Genomic DNA, 18,175 nt, shown 5'->3' with positions numbered 1-18,175 from the left:
CTCCTCCTGCCTCCCCGGTGGCCCAGGCCCGGCCCATGACTCCCGTGGGGCCCCCCATCACCCTGAAGACTGATGGCTCTCGGCACTTACCAGGAAAAACATGCGCTGCTGGAGTCCCTTGCCGGAGAGCTTGCTGAGGCTGCCCAGGCGGATGAACTCCTGCGGAGCAAACAGAGCCCGGGGGTTGGGAGGGAGCGCGCGAGTCCTCGTCCTCATGCCACGCTCCGGTTCCAGTGAGAACCACAGTGATCCTAGTTACCGTTCACTGAGTGCCGCTGTCCCTCCCAGGAACCCACGAGGTGGGCGCTCCGATGGGCTCCATGCAGAGAAACCAGCGCTCAGAGGCCACGACAGTGTGGCTCCATGGCCAGTGCTGCGGTGGGGGGGGCAGTGGAAGGTGGGGGGTGGCAGGGTCTCCCGCCACATGCATGGTTGGGGGGCTGGTGTCAGGGCGCTGGGAAGACAGAGAAGCCAGAAGGGAGTTACTCTGAACCCAGGATCGCTCCGTGACTCACAGCTCTGGTTCCTGGAAACCAGTAACTGCTCTAGGATAAAACAGCCAGAAGCAAACGTGTCCAAGGAATTCCTCCTCCCAGATTAATAAACAACGGAGGGCCCAGGTCATTTGGGGGCACTTCAAAAATTTAAAAAAAAAAAAAACCCTAAGCCCCAGAAATTTTTTTTTTATTGTAAAATACACATAAAAATGACCGTTTGTGACCTTTAGTGCATTCAGAAAGTGTACGCATTGCTACTCTCCAGGTCTGGACATTTTCATCACCCAAAAGGAAACCCGGTGGCCCTCAGGCAGTCACTCCCCACTCCTGCCTTTCCCTAGCACCTGGCTCCCACCAATTTTTTTTTTTTTAATGGATTTGCCCATTCTGGATATTTCCTATAAATTCAATCTTGTCATATATGAAGTTTTGTTGTGCGCCTTCTTCCCCTCGGCGTGTTTGCAAGTTTCATGCACATGGGGGTACATATCAGAGCTCCCCTCCTTCCCGTGCCGATTTCCTTGTATGGACACATCACACTGTTCATCTACTCAACCCTGGGATGGACACTTGGAGTTTTTTGGCTACGACAGTGTTGTTATGGACATTCACATTCAAGGTTTTGTTTGAGGGGGCGCCTGGGTAAGCGTCTGCCTTCAGCTCAGGTCATGATCTCAGGATCCTGGGATCAAGCCCCGCATCAGGCTCCCTGCTCAGTGCGAAGCTTGCTTCTCCCTCTGCCTCTCCCCTCTGCTCATGCTCTCCCTCTTTCTCTCTCAAACATAAATAAATAAAATGCTTAAAAAAATTTTTGTTGTTGTTGTTGGAATACCTGTTTTCAATTCTTCTGGCTATATACTAAGGAGTGGAATTGCTGGGTCCTATGGAAATTCTATGTTAACTTATTAAGGAGCCACTAAACTGTTCTCCACCGTGCTACTTCTAACCCAGGGCTGCAAGTTCATTGATGTTTTTCACATTCCTCCTGTGGAGGTGGGGGCTCTGCTTCCCTTCAGTATGGGTGGGCTGGTGACTGATTTGACCAACAGCGTGTGGACCTGCCACTATGTGACTTCCAGGATGAGGTCATAAGACCACACGTAGCCTCTGCTTTGTCCCTGGGAACACTTGCTCATGGGACCCTGAGTGGCACACAGCATTAAGACCAGCCTGAACCGAGGGCTAGTCGGGCTTCTCATGGGCTCCATAGTCAGTCCCAGCTGAGCCTCCATCCAGATGTTCCCGACAGGTGTCAGCCTCTGACCCTCCAGGCCAGGCCAGCCCGTCTGGGACCCCTGTCAGTGCACAGGGAGCAGAAGAATCACCTGGCTGACCCCGGCCCAGTTCCTGACTCACAATAAGTCATGACCTCTACGGAAAAGCTGTTTTCAGCCTCTAGAGGTCCATGACCTCTACGGAAAAGCTGTTTTCAGCCAGGACATGTCAGAATAGTTTGCTACGTTATCAACAGACTTCTAGAACGCCTGCCACCAGATTTTTCCGTGCTCAGAGCAGCTACCGAGCCAGGGCCTCAGCCAACTCATTTTGATTCTATAGACTTTGGCACAGCCTGACTCTACTCTGCTTTTTTAATGAAATATGGATCAAAGACCGTGTCTGCCGGCAGTTTCACCAATATACGTGTTTTGGGGACCAACAAAGGAACACATCATAAATCCTTGCAGGAACCTGGGATGGATGCTATCAGACATCAACAATGCGATCCGAGGAAATGCTGTCTGGGGGGACACCACTGCCAGGCAGCCGAGGATGGGATCGGGACTCAAACCTGCTGGAACAAGTGCATTTTCTAACAGATCTGAAGGAGCTTGACTGTTTTCTCTGCAGGAGACGAGGTGCCCTGGGACACTTGCTGCAGGAAGACAAGGGAGCCCCGTCTGTGTTCCTGGGTGGGGGGTGCTCCAGTGGTAGGGAGAAGGGCTGTGGACTCAGATATCAAGGTCCGACGCAGGGAATGGAAAATGTCCCGTGTCTAAAATTTTTCTTTTTAAACCACAGAAGGACGTGGGAGGATGGCCCCAAATATCCTCGAAAGCAAGCTGTTTCCCTCCAGAGGGAAATCCAGTCCACACCTTTGAGTTTTAACCAAACGGACCTCACCTGCTGCCAGCGCCTGCTTCCTTTCTGACTGCGCTCCTCTAACCGGAAGGCTGGCCCAGGCAAGCTCTCCCTCAGGCACACAGTTCTTAGGATAAACACCTTCAGGGGGGCTGACTCGGGCCAAAGTACGCCTGGGGTGGGGCTGGGTGAGGAGGGGAAGTCCCACCCTTCTGGATGTGATACCATCGCAGACTGACCCCAGCAGGAAAGTGAGCGGATTCGGCCCTGCCAGGACTCACGCTGCAGTAGCGGAGGGGGGCGTCTCCCCTTTAAATCTCAATTTTTAAAAGAGACAAATCAGAGCTTTCCTCCCACCCATGGGGGGTTATTTGTTCCCCGGAGGGCCTGTGATTCCTTCCTCTCCAATTCATTCAGGGTTGACCTGAGGCTAGCTGATGAACACACGGACATGGATATAAGGCAGTCGGTCACCAGCTCCCCAGCTCCAACTTCCCCTTTTTAAATAATCCTGAGCACACTGTAGGGGCCTTATACTAGCACCGTAGGGGAGCCTCAAGTTCAATGTTGTCCCATTTTTCAGAGAAAAAAACCGAGGAGCAAAGTGACTTAGAAACCTGTCCGGGATCAGTAACAGAACCTGTACTTAGCCACAGGCCTTCCTCCACGATGTAACACTTAATCTCTTCAAGTAACTATAGGTGGGGGAAGGAGAAAGTCACATCTGCTATTTTTACACATTAAATCTCATTTGATCCTCATGGCCTATAAGGGAGAGCATAGGATGCCCATACCACAGAAAGGAAGGAACATTCTGGTTGGTTGAAACACCGAGGTCTGGCGGAGCTAGGACCTGAGCCTGCGACTTCCTGCTCTAATCTGCTCCTCTTTATATGGTACCAGTGGGGGCCTTGCCTCAAAAAAAAAAAAAAAAAAATTTTTTTTTTAAAAGATTTTATTTATTTGAGAGTGAGCACAAGCAGGGTGTGTGTGGGAGGAGGGTAGAAGGAGAAGCGGACTCCCCACGGAGCAGGGAGTACAACGCGAGGCCAAAAAATTCTTTATAGGTGGAGTTGTTCACCAGGTAGCATAATAGGCTACGTATTCTACAACATCCAAAGTTAAGAGACAATCTCAGTAATGGCACGGCTTCCTTGTGGCTGGGTAAATGTGCTTCTTACGTGAAGCCCACTAGAATGTTCTCCCTGGCAGAGCTGAAGCAAGCCCCGGCTTTCGTTTCCACCCGTCACGCCCCACGTACACCTCTTCTGACCATCTCTCATGACCAGTGTTCCCAACAGTTTTGTAACTGGGCTCTCCTGTCAGAGACCCAAACACACGTGCAGGTTCCCTAGACTTCCCCACATTACAGACTTCAAGTTTCCGGGGCAGCTGCCTGGCATACTGGACAGAGCACCTGTCCGAGGAGCAGCAGATATGGGGGTGGGCGGCTCAGGTCATGATCTCAGGGTCGTAAGATCGAGCCCTGCATGGGGCTCTGTGCTCCGTGGGGAATCTGCTGGAGACTCTGTCTCCCTCTGCCCCTGCCCACTGCTCACGTGTGCATGTGCATTCTCTCTCTCTAATAAATCTTAAAAAAAAAAAAAAAAAAAAAAAAGGCAGATGTGCAACAGATCAAAGGCACCAAAATTCTCTCTGGAGCCCCAGGTCATGTATACCTTGAAACGGGGCAGCTCTAGGGATAACGATCCCATAGACAGAGTGGATATACCGCCTAATATTTTTTGATCCCTGGGCAATGATGGCTTCTTAGGAAAAGAATCAGAAGCAGGCAGGTTCCGTGTGTCTTCATGTCCCCTTGGCCTGGAAGGGGTGTGTGCGCGTGTGTGCAGCGAGGCCCTGCTTCCCTGCGAGGCCGGGGGAAGGTTAACAGCTCAAGTGAACGCGAATCTCTCCTAGAGCCATGTTCTGCCTAAAACCTTATTTTAATTCTAAGTTAAAATTATGTTATGCACAGAAAACTGCATCTCTTAAAAATCCTTTTCATCCTCACACAGGAATTTACGTGCTTTCGGTGCTAATTTTCCTGCGTCTCTGTATCACCATTTTGCCCCACTGTTTGTTTGTTTGTCTTTGTTTTCGCTTGGCTTCCATTTCCATTTCCCTAACTTTTAAAAACTAAAATAAGCTATCTCAATTCCTCTCCAGATATGGTAGGAAGAAAGAAAATTAGCCAATCAACAGGTAAGGAGAAATAGCAGACCAGGTGGTCAAAGGCTTGCTTATCTCCTTCTGACACAGAATTTTCTAGTGATTCTGTCATGGTCAAGGCACCTTCCCAGTTGCGTTGTAGCTGGAAGGAAGCCACTTCACTCAGGAGGAGGGGTTCTTAAACCAGAGTCCAGATTCAAAAGGTTCAAATGTAAGTCATTGAAACACTGCCTTGCTGGCTTGGTTCCAGCAGCTGCTTACCCTTCCTGGAATCACGAGATTGTCGATGCCGATCAAGTCCTTCTTGAGTTCGTGCAGCTTCTGGAAGTTCTCCATCTTGATCATCGTACCGTGAAGCTGGACTACCAGCTCAGTGATCTCTGCCAGAGCAGCTAACAAAGCGAACACAGACACGGCGGCATGAGCGGCAGACCGGGGTCCCCCCCCCGCCACACCCCAGTATCAGCCCTCTGGGTCACATCCCCCAGTAGCTGAACTAAATTAGAAGCCGTCGTCCTTGGGGGAAACACTGCTATTCCTAATACAAATTTTTCACAAATAAAAAAAATGGCATTATGTATTTATTTGCTTTACTGGAGTTTCCCAAATGCATTCTAGAAATGTAAAAGATCCCTTTGTAGCTACGTGGTGGACGGCTGTCCTCCTGTCGGAATCACTTGGCACAGAGAGGCAAACGGAAAGGGAAGAAGCAGGAGGAGACCTGGAATTTCTCCCTGGGGCAGAGGTTTTTACCCGCCTCCTGTTACCCGGAAAGAACAGAGCATAGGGAGGCCACAGAAAATCTGGGGCAAAGGAGGGACCCTACTGATAGTGTGACACTCTGGGGCACCTGACATCCAGCACCCCCCCTCCCCGGCCCCAGTTCTTCCTTCTGCACCAATTATACCGTTTACCAAGATGAATGCAAAAGGCAGATTTTGGAGTCTGGGCACATCTCCCTCAGGCGGGGACGTATCTGATATGGAAAAGCAGCTGATGCCCAACTAGTGTGAGTTTAGTTTACGTAAATCCACAGGAGCTGAGCGTTTAGATATTTTGGTCAGGAAATACTTGTCAGTGGTGGGGGCGGCGGGCGGGGCTGGGCGGCACAGCTGATTAAGTGTCTGCCTTTTGGCTCTGGTGGGATTGAGCCCCCCTTGAGCTCCACACTCAGTGGGGAATCTGCTTCTCCCTCTCCCTGTGCCCCTCCCCCTGCTGACACATGCACACTCTCGCAAACAAATGAATCTTTAAAAAAAAGTTAAAAGATATTAAAAAACCTCATCTGTAGGTTTTGTCTACATATCCTAGGACACCAAAGGATCGACTTTTCTGCAACAAGCCCCACATCGCCATTTCCCTCCTTAAAACCCTCCCTGTCTTCCCTTTGCTCTTCCTTGCAGTCTTGTGGGGTTTATGAGACCCCAGGGGACCTGGTCTCTGTTTACTTTGCCAGTCTCGTTTCTGCTGCTATCCCTCTGTGTTCTACATAGAACTTTTACTTTCTCGAATGTTCCATAGTCTCTGTCCTCTGTGGGCCTCTGTATGTGTTGTTCCCAAGTCTATCCACGAAAATTCCTTTACTTTATGCATTAGATAAAAACTTAAAATAACCTTTCGTTCAGGGTGCCTGGGTGGCTCAGTGGGTTAAAGCCTCTGCCTTCGGCTTAGGTCATGATCCCAGGGTCCTGGGATCGAGCCCCTGCATCGGGCTCTCTGCTCGGCAGGGAGCCTGCTTCTCCCTCTCCCTCTGCCTGCCTCTCTGCCTACTTGTGATCTCTGTCTAATAAATAAGTAAAATCTTAAAAAAACCGTAACCTTTCCTTCAGAAAGCTCCCCCTGGGCTCTGGTGGCTGGGTCGGGTTATAGGTCAGTCACTGCCCAGATGTCCTGCCCTCTGTGGCCACTAGCTGGTCCTGTGAGTGGGGGCCACATCTACGTTATTCTCTCTCCTATGCTTAGTACACAGCAGGTGCTCAATGAGTACCTGCTGTAGGAGAGACCGGCCAGGAGCCAGATCACGAAGATTTAACTGCAGTCTGAGGGAACCAGGGGTCACAAAGGTTTTAAGCACGAAAGTGAGAGGTACATTTAGAAAAAGAGGTGACAGATGGGAGGTGTTCATAATATCTTAGGAGAGAGATACCGGCGGCCCAGGTATCTCATCTGTAAAATGGGGTAGCAGTACTCCTGTTGTTACTGGTTGTTAAAGGAGCGAAGGCGCCGGTGTCACTAAGATAACTGGTGCGGTATCTGCCCCGGTGCCGAGAGAGCGACACGGAGAGGGACAGCGTCAGGACACTAGCACAGGACGGTCAAGAATATGGGGTCTGGGTCCGGGCTCTGAGCCATCTGCTCTCCCGCTGTGTGACTCCGGGCACGCCCCTCAACCTCTCTGGTCCCGCGCGGCGCCCCGCCCCCCGCTCACCGCGGCAGTCGCGGAAGTCGGCGTGGTGCGGCGGGTGGTGCTTGCACAGGCGCTCCAGCAGCCGCTTGTAGTGCACGAGCCGGTGCAGCGGGCGCAGCAGGAAGGTGTTGAGCGGCAGGTAGCACACCTTCTGCAGCTCGAAGTCCCGGCACAGGTTCTCCAGCCGCCGCGAGCCCCGGATGCCGGTCTCCAGCGCCTCCAGAGCTTCGCTGTGCTTCCACAGGTGAACCGCCAGTTGCTGGGGTGGGCGGGGAGACAAGTGCGCATGCGTCCCACACGGCCAGCCTCTCCGCGACGAGGCTCGCTTTGGCTTCCTTTTGTTCTCCTACCGTCCCCACTTCGCTATGTATTTGACAGCGGCAGTTAGGTTCTCCGGATAAAAGAAAAAGCTCTACTAAAGCATTAAGCCGCTGACAAAGCTTAGGGATTTTGGAGGAAGAGATGGAGAGGTAATCTCGGAGGAGAATGAACAAACAGGAGCTCTTTCAGGGGCCCGGTGGTTTTCTTCTAAATGTCACCAGATGACAAATAGACCAGGGCCCATTCAGTAAATGTCACACGGTTACCACTGTGCCTTTCTGTTTAACTCACCCCTTTCGCTTACCCGGGAGCATCTGCCACACGCCCCAGCTCTGCTCAGCCCTAGAGAGCTGGGTGAGAATTAGACATGCGCCCTGCTCTAGGGGGTCTCACAGAGACGCTGCACGTGACCCTTTCTTCAGGCTCCTGAGCCTTCTCCTCCACCTGTCTGGAAACTTCCTGACTGAAAGCCAGTTTCAGCAAAAACCTTTTTTGTCAGCCTAACCCTAACCCTACGGCCTGGATGTCTGGTCACCTTTGACATTGGGTTCCCCATCTCTCATCATCTCCAGGTGATACCAGATCACCCCTTCTTCAGTCAAAGAAGGCTGTTAGGTTGGTTCAGTCAGAACGCGACTTACCCTGTGTTTCCTCTGCATATATTCCCATCCTCTGACCCCCTACCCTGCCCCTTGGCTAGAAATGCCCATGTTGTCTTCAGAGATGGGCCCAGTCTCTCCCCCACTGAAAACCCCACCGCAGGGGACTCTACCCCAGTCACAGTGGTCCTGAATAAAGTCTATTTAACCATCTTTTTTTTTTTTTTAAAGATTTTATTTATTTGACAGACAGAGATCACAAGCAGGCAGAGAGAGAGAGAGGAGGAAGCAGGCTCCCCGCCGAGCAGAGAGCCTGATGTGGGGCTCGATCCCAGGACCCTGAGATCATGACCCGAGCTGAAGGCAGCGGCTCAACCCACTGAGCCACCCAGGCGCCCCTATTTAACCATCTTTAACACATGCCATTGAAGATTCCTTTCCTGTTATGGCTCATGGTGGTGACTAGCTAGGGTAACAAAGGACAATAAAGCATTAATGGGGGAATTCAGTCTTCCTAGCAGGTGGGGAAGATTGCAAGGGAAGGAAGTTTCCAGACAAAGGTAATAAGATGGGCACAAGCGCACCGAGCAAGATCAGAACAGTTGTCCTCAAGACTCACTACCCAGGGGTGGTCTTGCTACCTGTGCACCGCTCACCCCCACATCTACATTTCCATGTCCCACAAAGGCTTCCTAAGGAGCCTGAGACATAGCAAGTCCGGTGGGAACCCCATGCTCCCTGCCTCAACCAGGGCCACCCTGAGATTCTCTAGCCTAAGGATGAGTGCCACCACCAGCCAGTGACTCAAGACAGGGAAACCAAGAGAACATTCCAGATTCCCCCATTTTTTGAATCCCTTAACCAAGTTTTTCTCATTCTACCTCCTTAAAATATCAGACCTTTTCCTATTCTTCTCCACATGGTCACTGCCCTGGTTCTGGCCTTGTGCTGCCCACCACCACGGTGGGGTCTCCTTGGGGGCCTCTGCCTCCACGCCTCACCCCTCCACCACTGATACAAATTGGCGATGGAGCTCAGCCCGTGGCCTCTTGGATGGAACATGACGAGAGCTCCCCCTATCTTGGGACAACCTCCAGAGTCCTTGGCAGGGCACAGAGGACCCTTAGGATATAATCTCCCTACCCCTCCTGTCTTGCTTCTAGCCTCTCATCCCAGGGCCAAGCTGAACTTGAATGTGCCCAGCTGTCACATTCAGAGCCTCTGCACACGACACTCCTCTGTTTGGACTCCTGCCGGCCTCGGCAACTCCCTGGACACCCGCCCACCTCCACCAGTTAGGGGCTCCTCTGTCTTCCTGTACTTAGGCTATATTTGTCCCTCTTAGTCCTTATCACATGCTCTCCCCTGCTTGGCTTGTTGACTACTTTAAAAAAATATATATAGGCTCATAGGAACTTGCAAAGAAATGTATAGCGAGGTCCTTCGCCCAGCCTCCTCCAGCATTACCATCTTGTGACGACCGCACAACATCAATGCCAAGAGACTGACATTGGGCCAATCCGGAGCTTGTCCGTGTTCTACCAGCTATGCACACCCTTGAGCGCGTGTGTTCTTGTGTGTGTGCAGCTCTATGCAGTATTACCACGTGCATAGTCCCCTATTAAGAGAGCACGTCTGATCAAGACAGCATGGTACTGGCACAAAAACAGACACATAGATCAATGGAACAGAATAGAGCGCCCAGAAATGGACCCTCAACTCTATGGTCAACGAATCTTCGACAAAGCAGGAAAGAATGTCCAATGGAAAAAAGACAGCCTCTTCAATAAATGGTGTTGGGAAAACTGGACAGCCACATGTAGAAAAATGAAATTGGACCATTTCCTTACACCACACACGAAAATAGACTCAAAATGGATGAAGGACCTCAATGTGAGAAAGGAATCCATCAAAATCCTTGAGGAGAACACAGGCAGCAACCTCTTCGACCTCAGCCGCAGCAACATCTTCTAGGAACATCGCCAAAGGCAAGGGAAGCAAGGGCAAAAATGAACTACTGGGATTTCATCAAGATCAAAAGCTTTTGCACAGCAAAGGAAACAGTTAACAAAACCAAAAGACAACTGACAGAATGGGAGAAGATATTTGCAAACGACATATCAGATAAAGGGCTAGTGTCCAATCTATAAAGAACTTAGCAAACAACACCCAAAGAACAAATAATCCAATCAAGAAATGGGTGAGGACATGAACAGACATTTCTGCAAAGACATCCAGATGGTGAACAGACACATGAAAAAGTGCTCCATATCACTCGGCATCAGGGAAATACAAATCAGAACCACAATGAGATATCACCTCACACAAGTCAGAATGGCTAAAATTAACAAGACAAGAAATGACAGATGCTGGGGAGGATGCAGAGAAAGGGGAACCCTCCTACACTGTTGGTGGGAATGCAAGCTGGTGCAACCACTCTGGAAAACAGCATGGAGGTTCCTCAAAATGTTGAAAATAGAACTACCCTACGACCCAGCAATTGCATTACTGGGTATTTACCCTAAAGATACAAACGTAGTGATCCGAAGGGGCACGTGCACCCAAATGTTTATAGCAGCAACGTCCACAATAGCCAAACTATGGAAAGATGTCCATCCACAGATGAATGGATAAAGAAGATGTGGTATATATAGACAATGGAATACTATGCAGCCATCAAAAGAAATGAAATCTTGCCATTTGCAATGACGTGGATGGAACTTGAGGGTATCATGCTTAGTGAAATAAGTCAATCGGAGAAAGACAACTATCATATGATCTCCCTGATGTGAGGAAGTGGAGATGCAATGTGGGGAGTTAAGCGGGTAGGAGAAGAATAAATGAAACAAGATGGGATTGGGAGGGAGACAAACCATAAGTGACTCTTAATCTCACAAAACAAACTGAGGGTTGCCAGGGGGAGGGGGGTAGGGAGAGGGAGGTTGGGTTATGGACACTGGGGAGGGTATGTGCTATGGTGAGTGCTGTGAAGTGTGTAAACCTGGCGATTCACAGACCTGTACCCCTGGGGATAAAACTATATGTTTATAAAAAATAAAAAATTAAGAAAAAAATGCCTGTCTGAAAAATAAAATAAAAAAAAAATGAGAACACGTCTGTCATGTTCCTATATCCTTGGGGCCTGATGCACACAGTAGGTGCTCAGTAAATGCCTGTTCCCTGCATGCACTAATGAGCAGATGAGGGGCACGTGGCTGGCTCAGTCACGAGAGCATGCAACTCTTGCTTTCTCAGGCCTGTGAGCTGGAGCCCCATGTTGAGAGTAGAGGTTACTTAAAAAAAAAAAAAAAAAACAAAGAAAAAAAAGGGTAAATGAACCCATGCATGTACCCAGCCGAGGCAGGAGTCTTGCAAGAACCTGAGAGCCTGGAGAGGCAAGTTCATGGTCACCGGAGCACAGAGTGAATGCAAAGATCAGGGGAAAGGGCCTGGAAAGATCATCCAAGGCTAGACGATGAAGGCTTCCTTCGTCACGTTTTGGGCTTGGACTGCATTCTCCCAACCAGAGAGACGCAGGAGGGCTCAGAGCCTAGGCAGTCGGCCTGTAACGGAAATGCTGGCTGGGAGCTCGGCTCGCTGTGGGGAGGGGAGGCACTGGGAAGCAGGTCAAAACACCCAGCGGAGAGCAAACGGAGGGCCAGAAGGAGTAATGCGGTAGGAGCTGAAGAAGGAGAGGGGGCAGGACTTGGACACTCGAGGAGACAGACGACTCAGGTGAAGGTCCCAGACTGGATGAAAGGCGGATCTTTTATTTGTGTGATTTCGAAGAGCCTTTGTGCCACTGGGCGGATGTTTCCGGTTGGAAGTCCACAGCAGGAGCCCGCGATCACAGTCTGGGTGTGTGACTTTCAGGCGGGGATTGCGGCCCCTGGCCCCCCTGCCTCTGTCATGGTCACGAGTGGAGGGTCGCCCACCCCCCCCACCACTGCGCCCTTGAAAATGCAGGTAAATATGTGGCTTTGTGTGTTGGGGCTTGGGGGGCAGGAAGGACCCTGCGAGCTGCAGATTGCTCTAAGCATTTTGGACAAGTGCTAAGCTGGGCTTCTACATCTCTAGAACTTTCTGCCGCCCTCCCTTCATATTTCATAAAAATTCTTTAAAACCAACTATAACCACTACAAGAAAAAGCAACCCAAACAAAGTCTAAAAAAGGCTACCAGGGGCTGTGTGAGCCTCTGCACCTATTTTAATTTCACTCGCACAGAGCTCCATGCTATAAATGCTCACGGCACCCGCGCACCAACTCACGCGCCAGCAGCTGATGAAGCCGCCTCAGTGCAGAAATGCCAACTCACCAGGCTCTGAGCACAGAAATGCCAACTCACCAGGCTCTGAGCACAAACCAGGGATGTTTTAGGAGGTCTCAGGTGCGAGACGAGGTGAACAAAGAGGAGGCTGGAGGCCTGTGCGTGTCAGCTCTCTGGGGGTGAGCGACCACAGACAGCTGGTAAACCGGACAACTCTGGGGGCTGTCCCCAAGGGGGCAGGGAGTGGGCTGGTAGGTGTCCAGCTGCTGTCCCTGGAGGCCACGGCGGAGGCCCAGCCTCCCGGAAGGGAGTAAGTGCTGGGGGGAGCCCTCCCCGGGCAGGATCATACAGCGGGTCCTCGAATAATGTCGGGGTTCAGAGCATTTAACTTTTAGTCCCCCCAAAACTATTAATAATAGCCTCCTGCTGTCTAGGAGCCTTCCGGTCCACACAAAGAGTTGACGATCCCACAGTGTTACATTTACCATCACAGGGAGCACGACACACATTTAGGGGACCCTACTGGGTTGACGGAAAAAATTCTGCCCGTAAGCGGACCCACGCCCTCCAAACCGGTATTGTTCCAGGGTCCGCTGCCGTGTGAAGGGAGCACGGGGAGCAAAGGGGGAAAACCCAAGTGGGCCAAGAAGACAGGCAAAATGTGGGAAAAGGAGCTTCCTGTGAGGAGAAGAACTGGAAAAGTGCGACAGTGACAAACGCGTATTGTGTGTGAGAGAGAGAAAGATCTTAAGCAAAGAAGCTTGGAGAGGCTGCGCTCTGTGTGATTCTGACTCTAGGACTTTCTGGAAGAGGCAGAACTATGGAGACAGGAGAAGGTCAGTGGTTGCCAGGGGAGGGGAGCGACGAACAGGCAGAGCAGGGAGGGATTTTCGGGCAGCGATGCTGTCCCGTGTCCTCTTGTCATGGCAGGTACGCGACGTTCTGCACTTGGCAAAACCCCACAGGACATACCACTCCAAGAGTGACGCCTCATGTAAACTGTGGATTTTGTGAATAAAAATGTCCATCAGTTGTAACAAATACACCAGAGCCACACAAGACGTTAGCGTAGGGGTCATGGTGTGCGAGCGCGCGCGTCAGTGGGCAGGAATAGGGGAGCTCTCTGGGAGCCCTCTGCTCGGTTTTTTTGTAAACTTCAAAAATTGCTTTAAAAAAGTAAAATAGATTACTGGGTGGCTCAGTGGGTTAAAGCCTCTGCCCTCGGCTCAGGTCATGATCCCAGGGTCCTGGGATCGAGCCCTGCATCGGGCTTTCTGCTCAGCGGGGAGCCTGCTTCCTCCTCTCTCTCTGCCTGCCTCTCTGACTACTTGTGATCTCTGTCTGTCAAATAAATAAATAAAATCTTAAAAAAAAAGTAAAACATATTAATAAAAAATACGACGGAAAGTACAAAGGTGTCTGTTAGTTACATGGGAGTTTTGTGCAAAAGCCTGACTTACGGCATTACAAATACCACAGCCCTAGAACCTCTTAGATAATTCTTTGCATCTATTGCATAGGATTCTGCCATCCCACTAGCTTCCAGGGCCTCCCTCTCTCATCTTGCCCAGAGGAGAATGTTGCTTTTTGTTTTTTTTTGTTTTTTTTTTTTTAAAGATTTTATTTATTTTTTTTGATAGAGAGAAATCACAAGTAGGCAGAGAGGCAAGCAGAGAGAGAAAGAGGAGGAAGCAGGCTCCCTGCAGAGCAGAGAGCCCGACGCGGGGCTCGATCCCAGGACCCTGAGATCATGACCTGAGCTGAAGGCAGAGGCTTAACCCACTGAGCCACCCAGGCGCCCCAGAATGTTGCTTTTTGAACACAGAGAAAAAGTGAGCACCAGGCCTACAAAATAAGATCTTGATCTTTAAGAGAAATAGGAAATCTCGAGAGTAGCCTTTCTTTCCCTGTGTTCTCCCATCTGCCCCCCACTGCCCCACCGTCCTCCCTCATGAGAAAGATCATTCTAAGGGGGGAAAAGTGAAGCACTCAACAACTTAGCAAGATTCTCAGGAATTAATTCAAACTCTAGTGGTAACTTTCATTGTACGCATGTCTTAGACGTTGGCTAGTGCTAGACGGACAGATGGCTGGCGGGAAATGGTGTCGGTATGAGCAGCCTGCCCTCGGTTATTAGTTAAGGCACTTAGACAGGCTTCGGGCAGTCAAGTTGTAGGAAGATCGCTTTAAAATGCAAACAGAGGGGAGCCTGGGTGGCTCAGTGGGTTAAAGCCTCTGCCTTTGGCTCAGGTCATGGTCCCAGGGTCCTGGGATCGAGCCCCGCATCGGGCTCTCTGCTCAGCAGGGAGCCTGCTTCCCCCCCACCCCCGCCTGCCTCTCTATTTGTGATCTCTGTCAAATAAATAAATAAAATCTTTTAAAAAATAAAAATAAAAAATAAAAAAAGTAAAATGCACACAGATGTATCTGTATTCAAAAGGTAAGCTGTGTGAATCAAAACATTCTATATTAAAGGGATGAATAGGTTAAAGTGAAAATGTAAAAATGAAAATTCCAGATATAAGAGAGGGGGTAGATTTCAAAAATGAGGTGGAAGACTGGCTCGGTGGAGACTGACTCTTTGTACTTCCATTCTTTGTAACCAGCAAGCAGGTTAGAGCTCTCAGCCTGGCACAAAGACTTAAGAAGTCATAGGATGGAAAGAATTCCTACGTGGTTCTGAAACCGGTATTTCTGCCACACTTAGACGACACCAAAAACAACGGACGAAAAGTGAAATGTTCTGTCAACCAAATGTCTTTTTTTTTTAAATTTTTTTTTTTTAAGATTTTTATTTATTTATTTATTTGACAGAGAGAGATCACAAGCAGACGGAGAGGAAGGCAGAGAGAGATAGAGAGGGAAGCAGGCTTCTTGCCGAGCAGAGAGCCCGATGTGGGAACTCGATCCCAGGACCCTGAGATCATGACCTGAGCCGAAGGCAGCGGCTTAACCCACTGAGCCACCCAGGCGCCCCCAAATGTCTTATCTACCTAATTTTTTTAAATGGTTCTGAATGATTTATTCATTTTTTAATTTATCAATTATTTATTCAGAAATTTATCAATTATTTATTCAGAAAATACCTGTTGTTTTGATCACCACACAGAGTTTTTGAAGAGAAAAAGGACAAAAAGTGCCCCCCCCCCCGCCAGGTGACTGCCTTTTCCTTTATGCTTCCAAATAAAATGATCTGGCAAGACAGAGGGGTTTACGCCGAGCTGTGTCATCCCTAGAAGGTCAAATCCAGTCCTGTGCGCTTACAGACAGCGGTGAGAGCCCAGGCCTCTGACAGCCCCGCCAGTACTGTCCCCAGGAAACGTGGTGCACCCCAATCCCAAAGCCACTCACCTTCATGCCCTGAATGTTCTTCAGCAGGACATCTCCGATTCTTTGGTAATCTCCTCTGATGTGGGCATTTGAGCGGCCTTCCCTGAGAACAAAGGCAAAAGGTGGTGGGAAACGAAAGCGTTAGCAGTGGAAAAGCTCCCTGAACGAGTCCCAGCCCCAGGATCCTACCAAAATAGTGACCTTCCTGTCTCCCTTTCCAGTACCTCTCCCTTCTCTGGGTATCACTGAGTATTAGCACCGGAAGGAGACCTGGAAATTTCCCCAGTCATTGTGCAGACAAAAAGAAGTCGACTTGTTCTTTGTTAAAAGATGGGGGAGAACTATTTTGTCATCATTTTGATTTGGTCTCATTTTATAGTTTCTCCCCATCCACACTTGGGTGATTCTGGCATCATTAGAATAGCATGGAGATCACGAACAGACCAGGTTTCTGCCCCTTAGAACCCTTAGCCTAGAGCAGACAGAGGCCTGTGTGCAAAGCCCTCAGGAGGGGAAAAACAGGACTGAGGGGGTGCAAGGGACCCATGCATGAGGAGGTGGGAATGGGTGCAGAAGCAGACAGGACAAGGGGTCCTAGGTATAGGGAAGGTCCAGACTCCCCCGGAACGACTTGCTGGGTGATCGCTGACAAAGATGTGGGCACCTTCAGCAGAGTTTTGGGTGTATTTTATTTACATTTCTTAAGGCTCTGGGCTGCAGCCAGTGTTGATAAGCCAGGGGCTTACACACCAGAGGAGAGGAATATCAGAAATGGCAGGTAGGTACTGAGCACGGTCTGCCGTGCTGAGCACAGTACAAGCACGAACTCACTGACCCCTCGTGGTGGCCTCATGAGGCAGGTGCCCTCTGGATCACCCTTAAGCAGCTTTAGAAACCGAGGCACAAAGAACCACGTGGCTTGCCTAATGTCAGCTATCACAAGATCGTAAGCCTGAACTTGAGCCAAGGGGGTCCAGCCTATGCCCCTCCAAGCACAGTGCCAGTGGTATGTGTGAATTGAAGCACTGATGAGAAAAGGATATTCCAGAGGCAATTAAAACACCATTTACAACAATGAATCTGACTATTATCTTTAAACCAACTGTTCAGGAAAGCTAGAAGCCAACTTCAGTGAAGGGGATGGGTGAGAAAGAAAAAAAGGTAAAAATCCGGGCATGGCGCCTTGAATCGGAAGTGTATAAAACCCTGAACCCATGTCAGGACGGGCTGTGATTCAACCCCAAGGATGCCATCGCTCTATGCCTCCAACACTAGGAGAGTGACCTCCCTTCCCAGCTAAAGCAGCGCTGAGCCTGGGAGCCTTCTGGAAGAGTTGTCGGGATGGGCAGAGGAAGGCAGGAAGAACGCACGCGTGTAAGGAAGCAAAGCCAGGGGCTGGGAACATCGGAGGGGCTGGCTCCTCGCCCAGCCCCTGGCTTCCTACAGCAGACCGAGAACGACCGGATTCATTCCCTCGGTTCTAACTAAGCATATGCTGTATGGATGACGTCATACGGGAGGTGGAGCCCGCAGACACCCCTCCCCGGGTGGTCGATGACATCACATGGGAGGCGGAGCCTGCAGACCCACCGGGTAGGTAAAGCTTCCCTGGGATAAAGGGACAGAGAATGTCCATGATGCTCCCAGCCCGGGTCCTCAGGGCTTCTGGACGCTTTCTTCAACCCATTCCTTCTTCCTCCACCCTGACACAGTATCCCCAAACCTTCCCCTTCTTCTTAGCTGCCAAAACAACCATGGTTGGCAGAGTGCCTTACTCACTTCTCTTCCAGTTAAATATGGATTCTCTCCCCATCACACAGTCGTTCTGCCCCATGCTCAAACGCCACGGCAGGGGCTCCGGTATCCCCCCTTGTCCGTCTCTCCTATCCTCACCCGCTGGATGAGATTCCCCCCAAAATGGGGCCCTGGGGGAAGTTCGAGCAACGGACTCAGACCAGGCTAATCACTGCCTTGTAGTCTCCGTCAGCTGCAGGATCGCGGCATCTCTGGATTTCCAGCAAACGGTTATTAATCCAGTGTCTACGGAGAAGCAGATCACTTGGCCATTCTGTCGGTCCTGACGTGTGCCTGCTTTTAGCTGCGAGTCTGCTGGCTGCTCTTCTCACACGCTTGGGCGCAGAAAGGAGCTCTGGCCTGAAACGGAGGCTTTCTGCCTCCTGGGAACACCCGTCCCCTGCGCCTTCGCCATCCCATGAAGCTCCTGAAGGAGCTAGAAAGCTCTCCTTCCCTTCCCCCACTGCCCACCCAACACCGGAACAAAAAGCGAGACCCAGCTCCTGAGCCACGATGTACTGATTTTGACAAAACGCCACACATTAATAAGAGGAGGGAAGACGCGCTGAAACTTGATTTGCGGGTACGTAGATACTACTTGGAACTTATGTAAGTGACCCCAAACCTTTCAAATGGGCATGCCATTTGACAGCGCAACTCAGGAAGGTCTTCACTTAGTTTGAAGGACATGATTTAGATATTTTAGTG

The 18,175-nt window shown here is 50.3% G+C and overlaps 1 protein-coding gene across 5 annotated transcripts in view; it reads right to left on the bottom strand.

Annotated features, from left to right (window-relative positions):
• The window catches only part of FARP1 (FERM, ARH/RhoGEF and pleckstrin domain protein 1), a 271,923-nt gene that overhangs the window by 9,324 nt on the left and 244,424 nt on the right, over positions 1-18,175 (bottom strand). For all 5 annotated transcript variants that reach the window (XM_047720272.1, XM_047720273.1, XM_047720271.1 and 2 more), the window contains 4 exons: positions 15,695-15,776; positions 7,177-7,414; positions 5,010-5,140; positions 91-159 (listed from right to left, as the gene is read on the bottom strand). In XM_047720272.1, coding sequence (XP_047576228.1) covers positions 91-159; positions 5,010-5,140; positions 7,177-7,414; positions 15,695-15,776 — 520 coding nt within the window. The remainder of the gene's footprint in view (positions 1-90; positions 160-5,009; positions 5,141-7,176; positions 7,415-15,694; positions 15,777-18,175) is intronic.

This window comes from Lutra lutra, chromosome 3 (genome assembly GCF_902655055.1).
Source record: "Lutra lutra chromosome 3, mLutLut1.2, whole genome shotgun sequence".
NCBI classification, from domain to species: domain Eukaryota; kingdom Metazoa; phylum Chordata; class Mammalia; order Carnivora; family Mustelidae; genus Lutra; species Lutra lutra.
The sequence above is the reverse complement of the archived record's forward strand: the minus strand, read 5'-3'. Positions and strand labels throughout refer to the sequence as shown.